Source organism: Phasianus colchicus, chromosome 17, assembly GCF_987193195.1.
Source record: "Phasianus colchicus chromosome 17, bPhaCol1.hap1.1, whole genome shotgun sequence".
In the NCBI taxonomy this organism is placed as follows: Eukaryota; Metazoa; Chordata; class Aves; order Galliformes; family Phasianidae; genus Phasianus; species Phasianus colchicus.
In genome coordinates this window covers 10,543,286-10,569,289 of record NC_143452.1, presented here as the reverse complement: position 1 = coordinate 10,569,289, position 26,004 = coordinate 10,543,286, and the positions used below count along the sequence as shown (strand labels likewise).

Sequence of the window (26,004 nt, the reverse complement as noted above, 5' to 3'; positions counted from 1 at the left end):
CAAAACATGACGAATTTTATTTCTTCAGTAAAACAACACTTTCTCACATTTAGGATAACATTGCATTAGTTTCCTCCTCTGCCAACCCTGATCTTTGCATTCCTGGTGCATAAGGAGGATGGATTGTAACAATATTCCGTGCTTTAATTAAACATTTCTCTTTAATATTGCATTCTCCTGTACGGTATTGACTATTTTCCCCCTCAACGTACCAAAAGATGGATGAATTCCATCTCAGTGAGCGCCAGCACCAATGCCCAACCCTTAGATTTCACCGAGGGAGCATCAAAATTCCACTAATTTCTGCGGATGCAAGGCAGCCCCATGCAGCACAGCATCGCCCCTACCCACCACAGACACTTCATGGCTATTCCTCCACTTCTAGTGTTACTATGGGAACCAAAAAGCTGGTGAGCTGAGCCAGAAAGAAGAAAAAAAAAAAAGATCACCAATCATCTGTACAATGGTTTCTAATATTAGCCTGAAAGCTGGTCATGTTTCCAACATGCTTCTGGCAAAGCTGTAGCAGAGTGGATGGGCAGGAGCACCACTCAGACCCCGTGCCATTGTGCCACAGGTGTCATTTTTGGACTAGATGATCTTGTAGGTCCTTCCCAACCTTGTGATTCTATGATGGGTGGGAGGATAAGGGTCCCCATGTGCTGCCCAGGAGAAGTGCCCACACCACTCAGCACCCAGCCCACAGAGCTGTGTTAATTACACATCCATCTGCTTTCCCTGTCCACATCATTTCCAGCCTTTGGAACAGCTGAAAAGCACTTGAAAACCTCATATTTCAGAGAGTCGGGGATAGGAAAGGAAACAAAACAAGCCAGTGTGATTTATTGCAGGGAGGGAAAAAACCTGAAGGTTCCTATGCCCGTCCTGGGGACCTGACTAATGATTTTAATGCCTGAGGTTGGCAATAGCAGGAACTGTTCCTAATAAAAGTTTGCTGGTAGAGCTGCAGCCATTATTCCTTGACTAATATATCTTAACCTAGCTTCCCAAGAGGAATAGGCTGCAGTAGGAAGAGCATTTATTAGCTTGGCAGCAAGGGGCCAGGGTGACCATGCCCTAAGCCCCTCCTGGCACCAGGCTGGCACTTCCAGACCCACACCACTGAGCTGGGACATGGATGCTCAGAGCTCAGCCCCAGGCACCCTGAGTGACACAGGTCCTGATGCCTGCTGGTTTGGAAATTCAGTTTCATTCTGATTCCAACATGCGTTTTAGCAAAGGGTAACCCAACAGCAGGAGGCACTGGCAATCCAAGGGCGTTGTTAGAAATTTGGGATGGAAGATCTCAAACTGAAGCCCAACATAGCACTCTCACAGAGGGACCAGATCCTCCAGCAGGAGGCACAGGGGGAGGCATCACAAGAGCATCACAAACCTCCTTCTGAACACTAAAAAAGAATGAATGTTTATTACTGAAGGAATTAATGACAAATGTATCCTGAGCTCCTGCTCAGCGCTTTGGACTTTTCTCAGCACGGTTGGTGACATCCCCATTGGAGAGCCACATAAAAAAGTTCACTTTTTCATTACACTGACAACAACTTTCCTGAAGAGCAAATTCTCAAGGAATTTAACAGTTTAGCTGCAGCATCACATGCCACTTCTACAACCATGACCTCTAATTCCCCCTAATTTCTCTAAATAAATATTTCTACACAGAGCTGCCTAACTGGTGTTGGCTTATGCAGGCATCTCAGTACCATGTAAGCCAGTTTAATTTAAAGTGCCTTAAATATTACCAAGAACTTTGCAGTACGTTTAGGAAAGGGAAAATGATAACGTTGGTTCCAACGTTCCATCCTGACCGGATCTCCTCCCTCTTTCTTTCCAGAGCTGCATGGCTCACATGCTGATGAACAACGCTCCCTGCAAAGTAACACAGCCACATCACTGCCCAGCCTCTCCTTGGCCACCAGTGCACACTGCTGGCTCTTTGTCCCCCTGTTGGCCACCACTGGCCTTCTTGGTCATGGGAACACACTGCCGGCTCCTGTTCACCCTGTTGGTACCAGATTGACCCGGGTCCTTTCTCTGCAGAGCTCAGAGTTTGGAATGACTCGGGGCTCTTTGTGTAGCACCACTCCAAAGGGCTGCAGGATGTTCCAACCCAGGGGAAGATTCTGCCCCTGTAGCACATCCACAGCAGGACCCACATGCCAGAAAACAACCCCAGCGACCCAACTTGCACCAATGCCTACAGGAGGGCTGAGCCACGTCCAACACTCACCGAGGTGATCGTGAAATCCACCTTTACCAGAGGAATTCCTAACATGCTCGGCAGGGGTATCTCAACAACTGTAGCATCTGCAAAACAGACAGAGCCTAACCCAGTGCAGGGACACACAGCCCCCAGTGCTGAGAGCTGGCTGGTGGGCATACAGCTGCAGCCTCAGTTTGGACACAGCAACCCCCCTGCCATATACAAACCACCCCCTCTCCACAACAACAGTGCTCCAAATCAAGGGCTGCCCCAGGCTCCTTACTATTGAGAAGTCGCAGGTAGGTATCCCCCAGCAGCTTAATGAGGTGTGGCTTCAGGATGGATATCTGAGGCAGAGATGGAACAGCACCATGAGCAGAGCACGTGGCAGCAGCGAGCTCAGCTCAACGCATGGCCTTTTCTTTAATCAAAACTACTTTTCTTTCTGTTTGTATTTGGTGCTTCCTTTGGGAAGAGTTCTAGGGATAACATTTCAGCTGGAGCTCAGTGGGCTTAACCCAAGCAAGGGTGAATAAACTCAGACTTCAGGCTTTGCATTTTCATTATTAGAAAAGGCATAACAATCATAATAATTAATAAGAATAATAAAAGGCAGCAAAAGCATTGCCACGGTGTGCAGAGCTGCAGCTGATAGCTCAGACCCCCAGCACTGTGCCCCCCAGCACATGGACACCACACCCCATGGGAAGAGCCCTCCTGATGGGGGACTTACATTACTGATGCCAATGTCAGATGACTGCAAGAAGAGGGGAGCACTGCAGAAAGGAAAAGCCAATGGCACGTCAGTCAGTGGGTCAGCAGCAGGAGCTCAGCCCCCAGCCCCCACACCCCCAGAGCTGCGTTACTCAGCCCATGGGCAAGGGACTCCTGTGAGCATCGTCCCTACAGGGACCACATTGTCCTGGCATAAAAAGCAGGCACTGCCACGCTTGCAAGAGAGCAGAAGAGCAAAAGAAAAACAATGAATCAACGTTAAAATCTTCATTTTCACTGGCTTGAATGAAAAGAGCACTGCAGCTGTGTGCACACAAGCTCTTGGCTTCCCCCTCCTCTCCTGTGCCCAGGTAGCTTTTCACCTTAGAAAAGGAATCGGCTTCTGTTTAGCTGAGAGCAGAGCTTCTAGGAAAAGCAACCAGCCCAAACATAAGAATCATGAGCTCAGGAGAATCTGCCAAAATTTCCAATCTGTCATTGCAATCACACAGTTATCTCCATAGCTAAAACCTCTGCTTTATTTCCACTTTGAGTTTCTCTTTTCTGCTTCCACTGAATCTTGTTATATCTTTGTCTATTGAATTAAAAGCCCTTTGATGCATTTCCATTGTCTGTATCACTGCATACGGGCTGTGCCAATGTTGCTTCTAAATCTAACCCTTTGACAAGGTAAATGGCTTGAATTCCTCAGACCTCACGCTGTAAGAGATGCTTCCCAATCTTTAATCATACCTTGACTGGCACTAACGATAGCATTTTCCTTTGCTCCTTTATCACTCGTGTCCAATATCAGGCACTTGGAAGTGCTGCCCAGGATCAAAGTCAAGCTGACGCTGGTACAGTTTTTCAGACTGCCTCATCTCTCCTGGTTATAAAGTGGACACAGATTTCCTTCCATGCTCCTAAAACTCTCCCACCACTGTGATGAGCAATACTCCTCCACTTTGTGCCACCATTCAGATGTGGAATTCTCAGATTTGGGAAATCCAGAGGCCACAAATACTGAAAAATGCCCAGAGACAGCAGCTCCAGAGCCAACATTGCCTTAGAGAGGCTTTCAGCAGCCTGGAATGGGGCTGAACTCCCACCCTGCTCCCATTGCTTACAGCTTGCTCGGGGCATCCCAGTGGGATGCACTGCCCTTCCTGCCATGCTGTGTCCCCACACCCCTGCCCCCTGAGCTTCAGCAGAGCCCCAGGCCAGGCACCACGGGGGGGACAGGCTACCTGTTCAGGGAGAAGGCCAGCACCAGGCTGCCCCTGGAGATCGACAGGTGGATGTTCAGATTGAGGTTCTGCAAGCAAACAGTGAGAGGATCAATCCCATGCCACGGCCCCATCCCTGCTGGCAGCCCGGGAACCTCGTGTTCCACTTACCACCTTCAGGAGCAGCAGGTTGATGATGGACTCATCCGGGCGCTTACCCAATATCTGGAGCAGGACTGGCAGCTCAACGGTGGCTTTGTTGGGTTCCAAGCGGAGGATGGGGTTCCCCGCACCCTCCACATGGATGCTCAGAAGACTGGACATAGGGCAGCTGGTGCACTGCAGGGATGGGGGACATGAAAGTTGGCTGCCTGCACTCAGCCCGTGGATACACACAGCCCCACAGCTCTGTGGGGCTCCCCTGAGGTCATGCAGACCTTGGACAAGCCCAGATTTACACAAGTGCAGAGAACAAAACTAGACAGCAGAGAAAAGTAGAAGCACAAGGCTGCAGAGGACCAGAGATGGCTCAGGTGTTTGTCCAGGCGCGTTCTGTAGATGGCCTCTGACCCAGCAAGACTTACCCAAAACGTACCCAGTCAAAGTCACTCACCCCAGCGGGATAAAGGGCTATGATGGAATCTATCAGCTGGTTGGCCTCAGAGAACTGCAAGGAGAGAAGCGCACAGCTCAGGTGGGCGCCCTACAGGTCTCAGCACCACCCACCCACTTCCCATGTCCTGCTCCCAGCCGCATGATTCACACTCCTGGGCCAGTCCCAAACCTCCCCAGTGCAGAGCAGCGCCGCTCACTCATTCAGGTGAGAGCCACCAGCAGCAGGAAGGGCTGCTGATGTGCAGCGTAGCACTGTGGCACTCACAGTTTCTGGCGAGCAGGGGAAGGTGTATGGCTGTATCTGGAGCTGCAGGATCAGCACGGAGTTGAGGAAGCTCTGGCGCATACAGATGGTCATCAGCCTGTTCGGCAGCGAGGGCATGGCAGAGGCATACGAGTTGTGGGGGATGATGCTGCCTCCTATTTGCTGCACTGTGCCCTGTGAGCAAACAGCAACGCGGTCCTGCACTGCACACAGAACTGTTCCTTCCAGATTTAGTGTGTGAAAGGAGCTGATGGAGACCTGCGTGTAACTGGCGCCCCTGATAATGAGCATGCTTTGTCCAAATCCCAGCCTGCTGCTCCATTTCACCCTACGGAGCATTGCTCCAACTGCAACGAACCTACGCTAATGCCACCTATTTGCTAAGGGACTGACTCTGTGTGTGGGAGCAAAGCCCAATCCTGATGACATCTGCACTAAAGAAAGCATGGAGCACTGCTTCCCTGCCAGGTGGAGCACTCAGCCTTCTTTCAGCCCTTACTCCTCACCTGCCGGTTGCTTCTTGCTAGCCATCACTCTGTTTATTTAATTTCTCCAGTTTGAAATTACTGTTTGTTTTTTTTTGAGTCTATTTCCCGTGAGGCAGCAGTAAAAAAATACATCCATTAGCTTGGGTTAGCATTCACCCATCACAGAGAGTGCACAGCAAAAGCAAAATGCTGCACCACAGCCTCAGGCAGTGCAAGGGGGTGGCAACTGCTCATCCCATGCAGCCTGCAAAATATGTGGGCAGAATGCAGCAAGTTTGCCAGTGAAGCAAAAGAGAGCACCCAATCACCTGGTGATGGGGTCGGATAGGGGCTGGCACGTTTAGCTGGCAGTCCCAGAACAGCTCATCAGCACAGCCCATGTTTGGTTGTGCTGAATGAAGCTTGGGGTGCACAGGGTACTGATATCCAGTGTTCACTTACATCTAAATTCATAATCAGGGACGAACCAGAGATGAATGGTGGGCTAACCAGGCCGTAGCGAAGCATCCCCTTCGAGCCAATCGGGATCACCGCTGCGTGGGGAAACCATTGGTGATGGTCAGGGAACACAGCTCCTCCCAGCCCCAGTTCCCAGGCAGAGGGAGCAGCACACACAGAGCACCCGCATCTCGGGGGAGCTGTGTAAAATTGCTGCCATTCAGCATTGGCAAAACGTCCCCAAATTAAACTCTGTGGGATCTGAGCTGAGCATGTAGCTCAAAGACAGGAGTTGAAACCCGAGGCCCTGAGATGCTCTCATTCAGAGTCAATCTCTGCCCTTGGAGCATTAAGGACCCCAAAGCACGGGAGTAGCAGCACGGGACCACGTGCATCCCACCGCCCAAGCACAGCAAGCATCTTCCACTGGGACTTACTATCCAGAGTGCTCAGGAGCTTGACGTTCACTATGCTGTAGACAACATTCATCACTGGACACAGCTGCAATAGAACACAACACAAGACAACTCATGGGTGCCCTGCACGGCCCCGGCAGCCCTGATGGCTCTGAGCCGCAGCATGAAGCCGTGGGGCAGCCAGCAGGCACTTGGATGGGCTGGGGGTGGTGGAGGTCCCCTGGGCTGCTTGGGGACACCTCAGGCAAAGTGCCCCAGCAGCAGCCAGGATGCCCACATTGCACACTGCCGCTGTGGGAGCAAAGCATGGGCATGCCTCAGCTCAGTGCAGCCATGCACTGCGTTATCCCCACTGTTTCAAAATAGCATTTTGGCTATGGGAGGAAGGCAGATTTCAGACTTACCAAACCAGGCAAAGTTGCTGTCAGGTGGCTGAGCACAACGTCATGCACTGACAGGGACACTAAGCTGGAAAGGAGGGAAGAAAACAAAAGAGAATGTATGAGAGCCAAAAACCAACAACTCCCAGGCACTGCAGCAAGCAGAAGACTTCCACTGTCCACACAGCCCCAGCCCCACTTGTCCCGTGAGCAGAAGGGCTGTGTGCCTCATGGGGGAAGGATTGGGCTCATGGCTGCAGCACTTGGAGTGTGCAGACACCCCTGTGGGCAAGGAACGAGTTTCTCACAGTGTATCCTGAGCTTGGCCATCTCCCTCTGGTATCTGAATCTGTGCTGTAGTTAAGGGGAGGTGTTGTTGCTGTGAATTCCATGTTAGTTGTGGGAAACAAAATATTTACATGTGGAATAACAAGAGGAGAAATCTGCTGTGAAGCATTCCCTCACTGCTGCTAAATAGATCACTCTGGGTTATGTGCTGCCTGCAGGCAGTGCAGAGACATTCAGCTTGAGAATCAATACATTTCTGGGCTACTGAGCTCGAACAGAAAGCAGTGCTGCAATCTGCAGATGGTGTGGACTCGCCATGCAGCACTCTGCTTATGGGAGAGTTCTCCCTGCAGGATCCACCATGAAACATCTGGGCATTCACATACCCACCCCCTGCAGAGGGGACACTTGCATGGGATCACACAGCCCCACAGTGGCCAGACTGATGGATCAAATGCCCAAACATCCTTCTGCCACAGCAGCCAAGGGGCAAGACTGGAGAACAGAGCAAGGCACACCAGTGGGGCTGCTTTCCTGACCACCCCTCTCAGCCCCCCACCTTCAGGTTAGTATGTCTCGAATATCAGTTCACTAGCTAGGTCTAACAGAACAGCATTGGAATTGATGCTAAACCTTGTCATTCAGTTCTTAATGTGCCCATGGGCAAACAAGGCAGGTCAGCCCTCATCTTCCAACAGCCAATTTTCCATTGAGGAACCAGCATTGGCAGCAGGAAAGGAATCTCTTCCCTGGCTCTGCTGGCACAGCACTGGCAGCCAATCCAGATCATGGGATAAAGCACAGGGCAGTGGAAAATATCAACCCACGACTGCTTACCCAGAGAGCAGCTCGATCTTTACAGCACCAAGAATGCAGAAGCAATCATCAGCAATGACCTGGACTGCACCCGACTCAAAATTTGCATATTTGATGTTCGTGGTAATGGTCACATCCAGGGAGATAACAATTACGTTGGAGAGAAGGCCAATCAAGCTGAAAGAGGCAAATGAGAGGCTGAGAGATGGAATCTGTTCCGCTCACCAGAGACGCTCAGCAAAACCTCCATCTGCAGTAATTTGTGGTGAAGGCCACAAGCCATTCTCTGCTACATGTAGGTTTGCTGTCGGTGAACCCACGCAGGACTCAAAGACCTGACAGCATGTCGGAGCCGTGCACACTCACCAGTTGCCACTGAAATCCAGGTGCACGCTGATGGCCAACTGCATCCCAATCCCAGGCAGCAGCTCCAACGACAGTGTGGGCAGCTGGGACTTCTCCAGGTGCAGCCTGCAAAAAGCAGCAAACAGCCATCACAAAACTACAGAGCACCCCGAGGGCAAAGCGCTGCCTGCAACGCCCAGCCCTGCTCACCCTGTGATGACGATCAAGGAGCTCAGCAGACCCCTGTCACTCATGATGTTCGGCAGCACCAGGTCGTGCAGGTGCGTCTGCAAAAGCCCGCTACTAATGATGGCACTGGACAGCACTGCAAAACAGCTCCGTGTGAGCTCCCACCTCTCCCCAAACTCCTGTGAGAGCCCTTTCCAACATCCGTGTGGTCAAATAGTTGGGGGTGATGTTTTATAATGCCTAATAACAAAGCTGCCCTCACTGGGCTCAGCAGGAGCACGGCAAAGCTGCAGCCCACTGCTTGCTGCTCGCCTCCAGAGGGCATTGGTTTTGCTTTCCTTTGGTCTGTTTTTGGAACAGAAGCAACAAGAAGCAAGCCAGAGCACCGTGCACATGAAGGTGGCTGCTAAGCTTCACCGTAGCTGTTGGCAAAAATCAGCTGCTCTAACAGGGAAATGAAAACAAAGACAAAGAGGGAAGGATCCAGAATCCTAGAGTTCTGCATGGCTGTTCGGAGCAGAATGCCACCCCTGTCCTGGAGACAGAAGGTGTCCCTCCCTGTGAAGCCAGCAATGGCTCCTGCAGCCCCGAGGAACCATACGGTGATGACAGCAGTCAGGGGTTATACCACATTCTGGCCCCACGGGACCACCACCACTTGCATTACCTTGTTTTATGGCGTTGGTACTGACGGTGCAGGACAGGCCGGACAGAACCCCCTGGGTGGGAGAGAGCAGCCCACAGAAGATCACCATTCCAAAAAGCTTCAGCGGCTTCATCATCCTGCAGCAGGGGAAGCAGTGGCATGAGCAGTGCAAAAGGACAAGGATGGCACTGCAAGACACAGCTCTGCTGTCACCTGCACTGGGAGATGCTGTTTCAACCAGGCTCTGCACAGCACCCAGCTCCTGCCCGCTGCCTTTCGGTGCTGCAGCAGCAGTGCCAGCAGCTGCCCTTATATCAAATTTGCCACCACCTGGACACACCTTTTCCTCACAGCCGTCGCATCCCAGCACTGGGCACCTCCTGCATCTCCGCCAGCAACACCCAGCTGCCAGGCTGCTGATTTATACAGCATCACGTCACTGCTGCCTTTCCCAGCAGCAGCTTCCCTTCCTATCCTGGGGCACTCACCTGGGCACAGCTTTTTCCTCTTTCTGCCTTAAAAAGGTGCCCAAAGTGGTGACCTGTGGGATCCCCACGCTGGAAGGAGACCATATTTCGGGGGAGCTGTCGGTGTGACTGCAGCACACAGGTCACACCGGGGGCTGATGGGGCTGTGGGGTGGGATGGAACCGGATCTCCCCACCCTGAGGAGCTGTGGGATTAACAGTGCTTGTTGATGCTTCAAACACAGCGTTGGAAAATGATTTTCTTCACCAAAAACTTAAAAAATAATAAAGTAAAAAAGCAACTTGGAGAAAGCTGATAAGCATCGGCTTTGTGAAGACTGACCTTCAGATGGATTTCTAATGCATCTGTAAAGAATAACAGTGAGAAAAGCAGCTGTACTGAAATGCACAAAGCCAGCAGCATCCGTGTGACACAGCAACGCTGTGGGAGCAGAGCCCAAAGGAGGGCTGAGGACGGGCCCTGGCTGGGTGCCCTGCCACTTTCCATTGTGCAGGGCTGGGCAGATCCTATCGGTGCTTTGCTCGGTGCTGTGCAACAGAGCGAGGATGCACGCAGCAGAACAAAGCTGAGCTGATAGCATCACATCCCAGGGAGCAGCTGGCAGGGGAACACACACTGCTGCCCTTAGGGTTGTGTGCTCCCATCGCAGCTTGTGCCCTTTGGGACAGCACCATCCAAGCTCCCACTGCAAGAAGGCAGGGTGCTTTGTGCCCCAGCACGGGTGTTCCTCCTCTCTGCGTGGGTTTCTGCTGCTCAGTCTCAGTCTCACCCTTCGCTCCTCTCACTCACCTGGATCTCATTCTCCCCTCGCAGCAGTGCTTCAGGTGTCGCTTACAGGAAGGCTGAGCTCAGCTCTGCAGTGACAGGGGAATATATATTAAAATGAAGCATCGCAAGGAACTCAGGAAGAGATCATCACCACACAAAGGCTGGAAAGCAGAAGGGCTGTGGAGAGAGTGCACGTGGATGCCCCAAGCAGCCCCGAGGCGCTGCGCAGAGCGGTGTTAAAGCAAACAAATATACGTTATTCAACGTGATTAAATCTGCCATTTTTTATTCTCCAGCATTAAGAACCATAGGAGCTCGGGGAGAACCACACACGTGTCTTAAAATAAAAGAGTGAGCAACCTGAATGAAAACACGGAGAATTCTTCTGCCCCGGTTTGAATAACAGCACAGGGGTTTTATGGGTGTGATTCGTGCTGGAGGTTTGCAGGCTGCGGGAGCACAACACTGCTTTATTGTTATGTGGTGAATAAAAAGAAAGAGTAACCTCAGCCCATAAAACTCCTTCAAAGGGGAAATAGAAACTCCGTATTAAGAATACACATAAACTGAGCGCTGTCTCCCGAGGGGAAAAAACTAAACCTGGTGGCACGAATGGTGCCCTCTGATAGCACTGCCCTGAGCAAACACTGCCTGCTGCTCGTGGGGTGGTGAGCAGCTGCTGCGGGCATGAATGGAAGCACTCTGCTCAAATGTCAATGGAAAGTGTTTTCTCTGATGTCAACAAAACAAAAGAGCCAGCCAAAGAGAGCAGCGCTGCGGAAAGGGAGAAAAGCACTCAGGTATAGAATCGGCACGGCAAATGAATGGAGTGAGGCTGTTAGAGCAACAACTGGGAAGAGAAAATATGGAGTACGTATTAATGCAGGCTGCTGCCAGACTCAGAGCTCCCAGCCTGCTTCCAGAACAGCCAAATGCAGCTGTAAGCTCCAGCTCTCCCCTCTCCTGGGGAGCACAGCATGGTGTGCAGTGGAGGGGCTGCACTGCAGGAGGTCTCCACCACTGTGATGGGCAGCAGCAACGCAGTCCAGAAGCCACCACCAAACACGTGCAGCAATGTTCTTCAGTGCTTTGCTCGCTCTGCCTCATAGCCCTGCATAGCAGAGGGTTATTTCCCCATCCTGTTTATGGGATCGCTCAGATCACAATGAAGGAATCATCCCAAAACTGAGCTCAGCAGCTCACTTCTAGCAGTAAGATCTGATCAAACAGGACCTGGAAACTCCTGGAGACAAGTGCAGAGCTGCAGGCACTGAGTCCTGCAGTCAGGACCAGGCTCCATCCCATCCCCAAACCCCCCAGCCGTGCTCACACCTCTCAGCAGCTCCCGGGACACAGCAGCCCAGCAGGTGCTGAGCACCCATAGCAGCACTGAGCCTCAGGAAGGCCCCAGCTCACGCTGACCTGGGGCACACATTGCTCTCTGCTGGCTGCGCACACGGGGTTTGCAGCACGGCGTGAACAGACGGACGTCAGAGGCGTCCCTGCGTGCGGCTGCGTCTGATCACTCACCTGTGCAGTTTCCTACCTGTGGAACTCAGGAGGTGGAAACAATCTCAGGAAGGATGAGGAGATAGCACTGAGGGGGAAGATGAGCTCAAGGGACAGCAGTGCTGGGTTCTGGGTGCACGGCAGAGCACACAGCACAAATGCTACAAGGATAAACAACAAACCAGCATCAGCAGGAATTTTATAGACAAGAAACCATCTTTTCCCAACTTAGTGAAGTACAGCGAGCTGAATGTTATCAAACCAAAAGCTACAAACCTTGTTACCAAGTGCTGCACGTGGACACAGGCAGAGCGGTCCTGAATTCAGACCCAGTGCTGTGTGTTACACAAGCAGCATTCACTGCCTTTCTCCCATCACTTCCAATCACCCACACTGTGAACTCTGTGGACACTTCAATTCCTCCTCACTCTTCATTCTTCCAATTTGTTGGTGTTTTTGTTGTTGTTGTTGTTTTGTTTTCTTTCCTTCCAGCCTGGAAAATAGATTTCTGTCCATTGCATTGTCTCAGGAAGCATCGGCACCGCAGTGCCAACAGAGACCTCTTAAATAAAGACAGCTATTTCCATTTGACTGAAAGAGAGCAGCACAGACACCAAGTCATGTTTCTGTCTCGCCTCAGGTTCGGGGAAGCTTCACTTACAGAAGCAAATGCAGTATTGAGTGAATTTGTCCTTGATGTTCTCTATCAATCCCGAGGAAGAATTAGCAGCAGCCTTATATTACACACATACGTCTTCTGTAAGTAAGGATTTCAGCCTTCCATCTCGCTCAGCTTTTAATGAAGACAGGACACAGCATCTCTGGACACATCCTCAGCACAGCATACGGAATTAGCGCCATGCTTTGTGCAGACATCCCTCTGGGGGTAAATCACAGCCCTGCCACTAGTCACGATATAAATAAATCCCTATTTCTAAGGGAGCCCCAGTGCTCACCGCACAAAGTGCCGAGGCGGGATTCGAACCGGCGACCAGCAGGCGCATCCCTCTTACCCTATGGGGTTGGACCAGCCCTGGTGCTGCTGGATGGGGCAGGCAGTGAACCCAAAAGCTATTCTGCAGCCTGGTGCCATCAGGCACACTCATGCTTACCCCGTCAGAGCCTGCACCAAACAGGAATGGGCTGGGAATGCTGTGCAGAAAATTATTTCACAGTCACTGGCAGGAGAGCATCCCTAAACCAACTCACAGTGGGGTCGGATTGATTCCTGTGCACAGAAACACAATATAGACAAAAAAGGAGATCGTTTAATTCCCTCTTAACTGCGAAAAGCAATTTGGTGCAGTGTGTGACACATTGCAGAGCACCAAGCATCACCCCGGAAAACAAATATAGCACACGGGAGCCAACCACACACCCGGCCCTGGTTTGTCACACTGCTGAGAGAAGTTAAAATAAAACTTAAAAAAATAATAAAACCAAATTGGTTTGAGGCCAATTTCACTCCCTCGCTCACACAGCAGCAGCAAGGCGTGGGGAATGCCAGAGCAGCACAGTCTGATCCTACAGCAGCAGCTACCAGCAGCCCTGCTGCATCCCAGCACAGCCGACCTGAACCCAGCAGCATCCCAGCACGGGGCATCACTCAGCTGCAAGGTGGCAAAAGGTCCTCAAGCAGCCATTCACAGCTTCCATAACAAAGAACAGGGTCCTTGAAGGCACAACAGGGCTCTCGGGGCGATTTCCTCTCCTGCCTGCAGATGCTCAGACCATAAATAATCAGCGCACAGTTTTGCTGCTGCTGCTGTTTTATTGCCTGAGGCACCCACTTGCTGCTCTGCCTCTGAGATAAGGGCAGGCAGGCGGGCTTCAGAGGGTTGGGGCACTTTGAGCGGCATCTCCTCAACATCAAAGTCCCGGCAGGATTTTTTTTTTTTTTTTTTGTGAGACTTTAGAACCCAAGTGAAGGATTTTTCATGTGCTTCACATCGAGTGGCATCAAAGCGGCCGCCGTCCGCAGGGAGCTGCTGTGCAACACAGAGACCAGCAGCACCAACACAGCACCGAACTGAGCAGCCCCAGCAGCAGCACTGCGTGTGGGAGGGGAGAGCTCGGGAGGCTTTCTTGGAGCAATCTGAATCCAAAACCCAACTCCTCATTTGCTGCAGCTTTACTGAAACGCAGCCCTGAGATTCCCCCAGTCGGTGCGGTGCAGCTCAGAAGAAATGCATTGAATGACGGCACTTTGCAGCCCTCACACATCGCACCGAGGTCAGCTCCAGCAGTTTGAGAGCTCCTCTCCCTGGGCTCTGCTCGTGCTGCAAACGCTCGTTTCTTTTCCAGCAGAAGCTGTTGTTAAGTGGAGGCTATTGGAGGGAGCACGCTTAATGTGACCGCAGCCACCAGCAGCACAGCATGGGACGCAGAGCAGCGCTGCTCAGGCTCAGGATCTGATAAGAACAGGGACTGGAATTCGTTTTCTCCCACTGCTCATCCCTGCCCAGGGCCCACAAGGGGGTTGGGCGCTGAAGGACCCCACACAGCACGGCAGCTCCGTCCTGCCCACAGCCTGGTAACGCCTTCAGACCCACCCAGTTCTCACTTCTTTCAGCCAAAACACTGCAAGGAGGAGATGGGACATTTCGAAGCCTCATTTTCTAAGGAGAAAAGCAGAGCCCTGATCAGATGCTGGCTCCTTCTCCAGGAAACAGTGCAGCTTTCCCCGTTGCTTTCCTTCCCCTTTAGGCTGAAGGGACAGCACTGTGTCAGACCAGCAGCACCACAGCCCGCTGCTGAACATGGTGCCAATGGCATTTCTGCAAGGCACTGAGCCTAGTGTCAAACGTTTAGGACAGATTTCCTAAGCTGTTTTGCTCGGGTGAAAGCAGCTGTAAGCCAGGAGCTGGGCAGAAGCAGGATTCCTGCCTGGCACACAGCTGAAAACCACACAAGGAAGAACCAAATCCAGCAGCCGTCCTGGTCACCATCAGCAGCACTCAGTCCCTCATTCAGGGCTGAGCTGCTGTGGGATTTGTGACAGAACCGCCTGCAGTCCCCCAGGAACTGTCAGGGCTTCCATCAGTAACAAAGCAGGGAACTCTCCCCGTATCACAGCACAAACTGCAGTTATTCCTTCCTCAAAGCTTCAATTCCTAAAACCTTCCTTCCATCCCCACCTGACATCAGAACACCCATCTCGTTCTCAGGAGGGAATTGTGCTGTGCTATTAGAAGCAGCCCTGAGGTGAATTAACAACAGCCTGTAACGACGTTCCACTACAGCAACTTTATCCCCACCAAACCAAAGAACTGAGCAGTGTTTTATATCTGATGCATTTTGGCTCGGCGGAGAGCAGCAGCTGCTCCCTGTATGATTTATGGATGTTTTCTACACAGCCAAAGCCAGGCACAAAATCCCCTGTTCATGGCAACCCCATATAGAGATGGGGAGAGAAATTCACATTCTGGACAGTGGCAGCAGTGGGCACGAACCATTTTATTGGCTTTTTTTTTTTTTCCCCTCCCCATATCCACGACAGAGATGCAAAAAGCTGTATAGCAAACGCTATAAATATTGATGCTCAACAGCTGGCAGTGATGATAGGAGGCACACAGCAGCCTTTGTTACACAAATGCAGAAGCAAATCAGTTCAGCCCTAAGCCAAGGGAACCTCAGGGGTTCCAAGACCCCCGTACACCATTAGGGGGAGGCGAGGGGCAATGCTTTGCTCTGGATGGGGCCATTCCACCCCAGTGCCCCCCAGCACAGCAGAGGGGAGCAGGCAGATAAGCAGAGGCAGAAGTAAAGCGCTGGGAAAGAAATCACATCAGCAGAACACCTCCAGCAAACAGGATTGCAGCATAAGCGGCTCAAGCAGGGATTTGGGGCGGGAGGAAATGCGTTTTCACATGGATGGTTCAAATATGGGATACGCTGCCAAAGGGCATCTCCAAAGCCAAGGCGTTAATTAGGTTCCAAAGCAGCCTGAGCATTCCCAGGGGCACACAGGGAGCAGACTCTATTGCCTGCTGACACAAACACACTACCTGTGAATTCTCAAACAGAACAGATCGAGCTGCAAATCAGACCTTCAACTCAAAGAAAACTTTGATTCTGCCTCTTCACCAGACCTTCGTAAGCCCTGTCTTTCCAGCAAGAAATGCCCCTCACTTCCTCATCACAACTTATTCACATCACCATTTTTTGGTGCATCCAAGAACGAAGCACAGGAGGAGCAAAACCCCATCACAGAGCCCTGACCAGCACCACGAGAGCTGCAGTTGCTCCCATGGGTCCCATTTCCCACTGGCTTCGTGTTTTCATTGCCCTCTTTTTTGTAGTTGGTTGAATTAAAAAAAAAAAAAAAAAAAAAAAAAAATCAAGGTTAAAATAAGCTTTGTTATCTGTATTACATGAACCATATTTTCAATCAGGGCTGCTCCAAAAGTAATGCCTCCCATTTTATGCCATTGCCCCACAGTGGCAGATGGCAGTGGATGTTGGTGTTATGGCAGCAGAGGTTAAACCTTTCCACCAACATTCTGTTACGTTTTCTTGTCGTGTGATGGATGGCAGCAGAGGGGCAGTCTGACAGAATGGTGTCTGACACGGCAATGAGGACGTAACAAAGGTGTGATATTAAATCCCTCCATGCAGAACAAAATGAACCCCACTGCCATTCGTCAACACCTGGAAAAAGTTGATAGAGACCAAAGAGTGTCAGTGAGCAAAGTGAGGTGGGGGTGGTGCAGTTCAGCAGTGGTGGCAGTGGGTCAGCTCTGCTGGTGCAGTTTGATGGGAGCAGAATGTGGATTGCCTGCAAAAATGCATAGCTAATAGTGGTGGCTATGTTCATTGAATCCTAGAATGGCTTGGGTTGATCTCAAAGATCATCTAAGTCCAACCCTGCTGTCATGGGCAGGGTGGCTCGGTGTGTGATCTATGGGGGAGATGGCATCACTGCCATGTGGGGTGAGGGGCTGCCAGGCTGTGCTGTAAGGCTCTGCCTCCAGGAATTGCCATCTGTGGCACTGCTGGTTCAATGGAGGTGGGCTGGGAGGCAACATTCCTCTTTCGGAGCCCTGTCTCTAATGGAAGATCAGTGAAGCCTTATGGAAAAATATAGCTTTCAATGCTCACAAAACAAAGCGCTCACAAAGGCTTTTCCTCCCACCAGCTCGAGTCCCTCTGTGCAGATCCCCAAACCAAACAAACCTGGGCTGCCAGCCGGGCACCCGTTTCACAACTACATTCCACTCCCTGGCCAAAAATAGAGATTTGTCCCATGCTCAGCCCTTAGCTAACATATACTTGGGGCAATAAAGGCACACCTGGCCTCGTATGAGGGTTGCACAAGCAGGCGATGAGCCAGAAGCGACAGCCAAGCCATTAACAGGTGAGGAATGCAAGAAACAAGCATCATATAGACCTGGCTTCTGCCCTCCTGGCAAAGGACTCCCTTTGTGAGATTATAGTCCTGCGCCATTCAAGAGAAAGAAGCAAAGAAATGGGGGTAAAAGGGAGCGTATTTCAGCTGTAAAGGATTTATCCATCCGATTTACATGTGAATCAATTACCCAGGCAAAGCTCAAACGGTGCCAATAGGATTTAGGTGACCGAACACACCTCGCATTCAAGTCCTCTAATCCGTATCTGCAATTCCTGATAGCTTCGCGAGGTGCAGCTCTGCGAAGAGCAAAGAGCGGACGCAGTCCTCCTCCCCCTGCAAACAATCGGACTTTTAGAACAAAGAATGATGCTGAAGAGCCCATCTGTGCTGCTCTGGTCGGGCAGCAGCAGCTCCTCCTGCACATCGGGTTGTGCGCTGCGCAGTGCAGCACCACGACAACGCTCCCGTATTGCACACAAAGAGCAGATCCTCTCCTCCACTCCGTTCCTTCACTGGTATGATACGTCTGCTTGTATCATATAGCAAGAAGAGAAGAAGAGAAGGGGTGATGGAACCCCATTAGCAGCAATAGGCAGCCACAGAGGGGGGAGAGAAGGGGGACGGCCACGGAAATGGGTTATTTTTTGGAAGAGGACAAAGAGGAGGAAAAAAATACGGTTAAACAAGCAAGTGTTCCTCGTAGGCTTGGAACCCACAGCATGTTGCAAGGCTGAATTTGTTGCTGTTGGTTTTGCTTTGCAGCATTCGTCAGCAACGGCAGAAGAAAATTCCATTTTGCGTTGTATGAACTCCGTGCGATTCAAGGAGCCTTTCAAAACTCACAGCACATCAGGAGGAGGGGCGAAGAAGCATCAGAAAGGCTCAGAGCAGATATGTAACTCATTTCCCTTCGAGACCCAATGCTGGGCTGCCCATGCCCACGGCCCTCCCACCCCTGACTGGCTCTGTGGGTTAACATGGTTAGATACTCAACTGCTTCAGCAAAGAGCAGACACTTAAATTGTTCCAGAGGGGGGAGGGAAAGAACAAAGAAACCCTAAGAAACCGAGCAGAACCACACTCACACTGCTCCTGGCTTCAGCACTTTGGGTTTTGGCTAACAAGGCCTCAGGGAAGGGAGCATCCCTGCGGATGAGGAATTGATTTCATTTAATGCTTCTTCCAGGGCAAAAGCTCTCAAGGGTTCTGGGAGAAGTTTGATCTGAAAGGCAGAAATGGTTCTGTAAGAAAATCGACAGAACGCGTTGCTGAAGTTCTGCCCCACGCTGCATGGCAGGGAGGAGATTTCTGCTGGGTGGGCTTTGCTCACCATCACCGCTCCAGCAGGAGCCCACAGGGGTGCAAGGGATGCTCTGGGTTCCACGTGGACCCCCTGGGAGAGGATCCCCCCCCATTTGCTGCCAGCAGCCCAAAAACAGAGAGCAGCACACATTTGCTACAGGGGAGAGCTCCTCATTGCTCTGACCTCAATGAACAAGTGATGCTGATGAGAGCAGCAGCACCATTCCCCACACACTCTGGCAGTGATGGGCAGCCCTGCAGCCCCTCTGCCATCCCCTCCTGTCCAGAGCATAGGAGCCAACAGCTCTAAGACAGCTCAGAATCCACAGAGAAAAGATCTGATGAACTCCTTCCTGTCCCTGGGGGTCTCAGCTCACCCCAGAGGTATTTCAGTGCAGTAATTACACACTCTGGGTGTGTGGGCACAGATATAATTTTCCCTTTCTCAAACACAATTACAGCTGCAGAGACAGGAGGTTTACAGGTTTATGGACAAAACACCGGCGGAATCGATATATCAGATCGGATGGGAGACTGTGATTTCAGCTGCTGCTGAGCTGCATTAAACCACCTAAATTAACTTAATTAGGTGCCAAAACAAGTCTGCTCGGTGTAGAGGAGATATGTTTTAAGGAAGGCTCAGTGCAGCTCGCAGCAGCGGGCGCAGCTCCTACCCACAAAGCTGCATGACCCACAGATGCTGCAGACACCAACTGCCTCTCCATGGGTTTTCTCTTGGCACAAAGATGCCAGCAATCAGCAAACCAAGCAAAGCAGAACTGAAAGAAGTGAGAACAGGGAGACACCATGGGAGGAAGGCTAACCTCTACCTGCTTGAGTTCCCTTCAGCTCCTCCCAGATGCATCAGAGGCGGATGCCAAAGCCCAATGGAAAGCAAAGCAGCAGCAGCAGCGCTCCACACACAGGGCACTGTTACAGAGGGGATGGATGAGCTCACCCCTCGGGTTTCCCTGCCATCAGCCTCGCTCAGAGCTTGCACAAAAACTTTTTGTTCCTTTTGCACGCTTCTCATGGATCCCTCCTGGCTCCTCCATGGGCGGTGAGTCACGTCCTGTGAAAGCCCCTATTGATGCTCCCGGCTGTCCTTACGTCACAGGGCACTGAATGCTGTCTGCTGGCTCCAATAATAAGCACCAGGAGCACAGCAGCATCAGCTGCCACAAGCAGTGGGAGCTTCATAGAACAGCTGTGGTTGGGGAGACCTTAAAGATCACCCAGTGGATGCTCTGCCGAGGGCGCAGCCAGCTCCCATGGCCATGGGGTCACATCAGTCATACACCAGTGCTTTCCAACAAAAAACTCCTGAGCTCTTCCTTACACAGCTGTGCAAACAAGAACAAACTCATTGCTAGCTTGCAACAGAAGCAGAAGGCGATAGCAATCAAACAGATACAGCAGCACGATGACTGGGTTAGGAAACCCCTAAACTCGAATTGGAGGCTCTGTGACAATGCTAAAGGAGAAACAATGCATTAAGGACATCTGCAGTGCTGTAATAGTAACGGGGATGTCATTCAATCTCAGCAGATATTGAAATACTTCATCAATGCTCGTCTCCCTGCGAGGATCGCCCATCTCCCACCAACACTGCTTGCCCTGGAAGGTGATGCATGTGCAGAAGTTGCTGTGCTGTAACAAACAGCACAGACAGAACCGTCCATCAGCACATTCCTACCAACAGACAAAGCGCTCCGTCGGGCACAGGGTGGCAAAATTGTGTGAGCACACAGCAAAAGTCATGCAGGGGGAAAAAAAAAACAACAGGGCAGCAGGAGGCCGAAAAATCCCAAGTGCATGAATGCTGCTGAGTTGTTGTGAAGGCTGCAGGAGAGCTCTGACTGAATTCAGTTTGCAGGGCCTCCAGCTCAGCAGTTCCTACAGAACCATTGCAGTTCTCTGCTGCCATTAGTGCAGAGCAGACACGAATCTCTGTGCTGCTAACGAAGCAGCGAGTAACAGCAATAAGAGCCATCATAAACGTGTATCATCTCAGCCACAGAACAGCAAAAAGAAAACACCTTCGTGGCACTTTGCCCATAGCAGCCATCCCCAGGGAGCCGTTAAAACAGAAGATGCTTCTCTCTAAAAGCGATCGCTGATGGGATGTGAGCAGGGATGGACGGCTATGCATGGAGATGACCCTGCAGCACAGCACAGACGCTCAGCAGTGGCTGTGGAGGGCAGATGTGTGCGTGTGAAAGGCTCGGTGAGGAGGAGGAGAGTGCCGGGGTGTGAGCAGAGGGGTCCCGAGGTAAAACTTATAGAAAATCAGGGAAAAATGAAAAAAGAGAGTGAAAAGGAGTCAAAGGGAGGAACGAAGGAAAGCTACCCGTACGTGGGAATATTTGGGGAGCGGGACAGAAGTGGCAAAAGCCGCTCGGAAGGCGAAAAGCGAGCGGCAAAACGAAACGCGCGGAGGCTCCGCGGGGATCCCCGCACACGGACGGCGCCGCCCGTGCGAATCGCGGCCCAACAGCGCCCCCTGGTGGCGCTTCGCTCCGCTCAGGAACAGCGCGGCCCGAGGAGGGACCGACTGCTTTGGACCCCTTGCTCCGAAAGTAATGCCTCCTGCTCGTTTCCGCTGAAACTACAAAGAGCACGACGACGCTTTTCAGTAGAGCAGATTGTCAGCTACGTAACACCGTTCTTTAACGGTCTGCACCGTGAGTTGTGCCTTTTAGGCAGCGATGAAGAGCCTGCGTAGCATTCCACTCTGCAGCTCATCACCTACCGCCTCGCTGTGCTCCATCAGCGTTCACCAAGCACCAGCGAATGGCAGCGGGTCCCTTTTTTTCTGGAGGTGTTCAATGTAACACCTTTGCTCCATCCTCAATTCCACGTCAGATGCCATTCCGGCAGACTGGTCCCCTGCTGCCATCCATCACATGGCAACAACATGGAATGGAGCATTCAGATACACAGAAAGTACAACCCCTACTGCCACATCCCACCAACATCCGCCTCTGACATCATGAAAATAGGAGGCATTACTTCTGGAGCGCTGTGGAGAAAGGAAAGGGAAATGCAAGCATGTGGAAGCTTAGGAGGGGAAAAGTGGGGAGAAAATGAACGAGACAGGAAGGAGAGGCACACAAAAACACAGCCATGGGAGCAATGGGAAGAAAAAGAAAAGACAAATTCAAAGGGTGGGAATGAAGCTTGTGTAATACATACAAGAAAAGGCAGAGAAATAGGACTGAAAGGCAAACTGAGCAATGGAGGGAAGTGAAGACCAAGGAGGATGCCCAGTTCGTGCAGGCACCAAGGAGCCCTGGAGCATCCCAGGGGTGAGCACAGCGCAGCCATCAGCTCTGCTTCCCTCCCCAGGCTCAGCTCTGAGCCCCCCTGAACCACAGCCTGCCCCAGCGATCCCCCCCAGCCAGGGGATGCCCCCAGAGGAGCTGATCTTGCACCCATTCATTCTCTTCCTGCAGGAGCTTTCAAAAGCTTCATTTACTCACAGGACACTGCAAACAAAACTGAGCCTCTTCCACATTTTCTCCCTAATTCACATTTCCCACAGCCCAAAAAAGTTTGGTACGGGTCGGTTTTACCTGGAGGGAAGGCAATATTAAGATGCCAGCAGCATCGCCCGGTGCCATTGTGCAACAAATACATTACAGAACAGAGGCTGAGACCTGTCTTACTGGAGTTTCCCTGCGTTATTTCATGGCCAAGCAAGCATCGCTGCTCCCTTATCAGTTGCTGAACAGGAGGCAACAAGCTTGAGCTCAGGAATGAGCTTTATCTGGTGGCACCAGTTCCCCAGGAGCATCTGGAAGAGAGGAAGGATTTCACCTCATGGCACCAGGGTTTGAGCCTCCATGTTTCACAGCAAATGCTTCGCTTGTAGGAGAATATATGGGGCGTCCATCTAGCTCAGCATGCTGCTTCTGTGATTCACAAAAAAAGAAAGAGCCCATTAGAATATAGAAGGTGGATTTAAATACTGAGAGTGAGTAGAAAGCAGGAGGGAATAAGAGGGGATTGGACACAAGGAGTGGAGAAAAGAGAAATGCTGGAGAGGGAGCCCAAAGAGAATAGAGAGGATACAGCATGCCCATGCACACAGCAGCCTGGGGTAAAGAGGAGAGCAGATGTGCATCACCTGCACTGCACAGAGCTCACATGAGGAGCTCCACCACACTGAGGGCAGCAGCACTGCCCAGACGTTGCAAAGTGCAATTCAGATGTTGGTACAGGAAGATGCAGGCAAGGAGAGGAGCTGGGGAACCACTGACCCCCAGGTATTAATATTTATATTATGCTGGTGGCTTACGAGCAATAAAAATACTTGAGAACAATTTCACACCTAAGATTCACTGCCCTTTGGAGACACGCAGCCACAGCAGCGATTTACTGCACTGCCTTACAGGAAAGGCTCCGAGGGCAGCACTGCTGAGCACACAGCTCCTGGGGGATGCCTCAGCCTCAGCAGGGCTGTGCTTAGCATAAACACCCAGAGAAGGCGCTGCATGAAGGACAGTTATGCACTGATGGTGCTCAGTGCTGCACCCACGGCATCGCCTCCAGGAGCAGAGCATTGGTTTGCAGCTCAGGGGATGCTCCTGGATCTGTGAGCAGTGCTTTTCCTCCAGGACCTCTCCCAGCAGGTCCCAGATTCACACTGTATATCAGTCATCCAGCCCGTCCTGCAACTCCACCTGCATCCCATAATGCAAGGCCACAGTATCCCTGTCCCCTCTGGGCAGGCAGAAGATCCTGCTGATGTCCAGGAATTCCGTGATCTCAGGTCTCTGAGCAAACGAAGAAGCACAAGAGAACCTACAAAGAGAGTAAGCCTGAAGCTCCCTGATTACACTACGGTCTAATTGCAGCTCTCCAGCACCCAGCCCTCATTCATTACCTTACGCTTGGTTTAGGAAAGCTGACTTGGCAGGCTGCCCATAAGAATACATGAGGTTCAGCCCCATCAGTCTGTGCCCTTTCCCCTTGTGAATGTGGCATAACTCCCCCTCTCCAACCTCACCACAGCCTCCTCCAGGTGAGACCCACCTCCATTCTTCAATCTTCCTAATCAGGGTGTTCCATCTACATAAACATAGAGCCATGGAGAACAGCCACATCAACCCAAATCCCCCAAAAAAAACCCACTTAAAGGAGGCATTTATCAGCACATCTTATAAGGGACGCCTTTCCAAAATTAGGAACTGCTTTATTAAGTCAGGAGGATGCCCTCACCTTTCACCAGAGGACACTGACGTTACCTGGGCTATGAAATGTTGCAATCAGCAGCAGTAACACATCAAAGCCTTTATCTCTAATCTTATCTGGAACTTTTCTCCATTGCCACGCAGAACTATTTGTATCCAAACCTGCAAAAACAAGCGCTGCAAAAGCAATGCCCAACAATGGGCTGTCCATACCTGCAAGATGGAAAGCAGCAGGCATAAATGCAATGATTTTGCACTCAAAACCCCTTTATGTGACTTTGAAGCACTGAAGCTGTGCTGTGAACGCCCTTTGCTAATCAAAGCTTCATTGAGGCAGTTGGAATGGAGCTGCAGGTTGCAGCCACTGCTCTGCTGTTACACCTTGAGCCTGGATGTCATTGCCATGACACTTTAAGTGGCTGAAGGTGCATCTCCAAGATATAAAACACCCAAAGCAGTGACCACACGTACCAAAGCATCTGTCCCTGCTGCAGCTGTTGCACTTTGCCCATCCAAATCCTTGAGAACTTCACCTGACAGCCACCATTCTTCAGACACGGAGAGCAGCTCAGCCAGCTCTGAGCGCTGGGATGCTTGTATTCTGGCCCCATAGATTTGAACAAAGTCCTGGAAGATAAAACTGTATTTTCTATACTGTACATTTGTATAAATAAATGCAATTATAAGTGTACATATATGAAGACCGTGGTTCACCAAGTCAATCAGTTGTGCTCAGAGGGAAGAGCTGATCTTAGAGAAATCAGCCCTTGTGCCACCAAAGCTGAAACTGCCTTCAACTCTGATCTGAGAAAACACCAAGGTTGAAGTTGAACTTTGTTCCTTCCTTCTCTGTTATAGAGGAAAGGCAAACATTTGCATGGGGTTGGACTCTACGATCTCTAAAGGTCCCTCCCAACCCCTACAGTGCTGTGATTGGAAGACAGAGGTTGTCTTCATGAGGATGTCAGCACACCCATCCTCCCAGACCTTAGGCCAGTTACATGTTTTCCCCTTCCCAGCTCTCATTCTGAGATACACCTGATTAACACCCGAGCACAAAGTCTTCTGGCCCAACCTCTACTGTACCAAGCAGCCTCTACCCTTGGTTTAAAGTTCTGCATGTTGGAGTTATCCCAGCAGTGCTCAAAGCCCACACTGTCATCCCTCGTGCTGGTCACAAATTAAGAAAAACAGTCACCAGATTCGTCTCTTACCTCAAGCAGCCCCACAAAACACTGATATGATACAACACCAGCAAGTTTTTGGCCTTTATTTGAAGGCTTTCAACAGTTACAGTAAGAATTGTCATTGCAAACCAGGAATTCTGAAAAAAAAATTGAACAATAAAAGTTAGAAAACATCCAGGAGCCCAAGTCAGGCAGAATGGAGACGTGAGCTTTTGGTTCTTCCATCCTGTTTGTATTTCAAATATCTGACAAAACTTAGACACTAAGGAAGGCTGGATTGCTCCATAGGTGAGCAACACAACAGACTAACAGCAAATACTGTACCACGGAGCAGAGTAGCTGTGTCAGGTCTATGGGTTTGAGCAGGGCTTATTGTCATTTGCTTCTCAAAAAGGACACCAGCAACAGATTGTACCAACATTATCTACGATGTGGCCATCTGAGCTGACCACGAGGCTGCCCCCCACCCTGGGGGCACAGAAATGATGTAAGGAATCGGAAATCTTAGCAGCATTTGACTTAGAAGACTGCACTTTCAGTTTAGTTCCAATGCACATCAGTAGGGCTGTGCGTTCAGCCTCACAAAGCACAGCTTTCTGACTCCCAGCAGAAGAAGACATTTGCTGGTTTTTAATAGCAGAGCTCGGTACCAACCCCACACAGCCCATGGGTTGACCTGGGTGCCCTGCAGTCCCACACACACCTCATCCTCATCACAGACCTCAGGGCAGCCGCACATCCCAGCACATCACCGGGCTCTGCTGGAATAACACAGCATTTAAAGTTGGTAGAAGAATGCTTCAGAGCTTGAAGGAAACAAGTAATGGTAAAGAAGATTTTATGTGCATCAAAAACCCCCTGGGTTCTACATCTGCACTCCTGTAGTCCAACCCCAGCTCCAGCACCAGTGATGCCCATCCTATAGAACAAAGCACCCAGAGAGCACTGCAGGAGGACAACATCTCAGTGGTGGGGATGAACCGTAGCAATGCTTCCCCCAGCACACTCCAAGGGAAGCTTCAGCATTCCTGCTACCCACATGGACACAGCTAGGGATGGAGAGCGAGAGCTGACACTGCAGGTCCTCAGTGCTCCACCATGAGAAGCACTGCGAGCTGTAGGGCTGCCTGATCACATCTGAAAGCACGAGACACTCCA

The 26,004-nt window shown here is 51.1% G+C and overlaps 1 protein-coding gene across 18 annotated transcripts; it reads right to left on the bottom strand.

Moving 5' to 3' along the window:
* Positions 1–1,483: 1,483 nt before the first annotated feature.
* On the bottom strand, positions 1,484–24,486 carry LOC116227964 (BPI fold-containing family B member 4-like). Of its 18 annotated transcripts, none has more exons than XR_016471851.1 (26): positions 24,374–24,486; positions 24,131–24,286; positions 23,714–23,821; positions 23,353–23,537; positions 23,150–23,270; positions 22,124–22,378; positions 18,248–18,384; positions 17,399–17,495; positions 12,925–13,040; positions 12,089–12,305; positions 11,850–11,973; positions 10,325–10,389; positions 9,069–9,184; positions 8,423–8,537; positions 8,234–8,338; positions 7,889–8,044; positions 6,788–6,851; positions 6,405–6,468; positions 5,971–6,062; positions 5,042–5,215; positions 4,775–4,828; positions 4,333–4,500; positions 4,183–4,250; positions 2,955–2,997; positions 2,249–2,568; positions 1,484–1,887 (listed from the first exon to the last, which is right to left on the bottom strand). XR_016471851.1 is itself a non-coding variant. In XM_090151979.1 (16 exons), exons 1-16 carry the CDS (start codon positions 9,477–9,479, stop codon positions 1,864–1,866), a joined length of 1,476 nt encoding a protein of 491 aa, XP_090008105.1. In that variant the 5' UTR covers positions 9,480–9,796; the 3' UTR covers positions 1,484–1,863. The 18 variants fall into 18 exon arrangements, 5 of the variants coding, with proteins under 5 accessions (XP_090008105.1, XP_090008108.1, XP_090008109.1 ...); XR_016471852.1 differs by having other exon boundaries at positions 23,502–23,537; XR_016471849.1 differs by having other exon boundaries at positions 23,150–23,537; positions 23,714–23,872.
* Between the last annotated feature and the right edge of the window lie 1,518 nt (positions 24,487–26,004).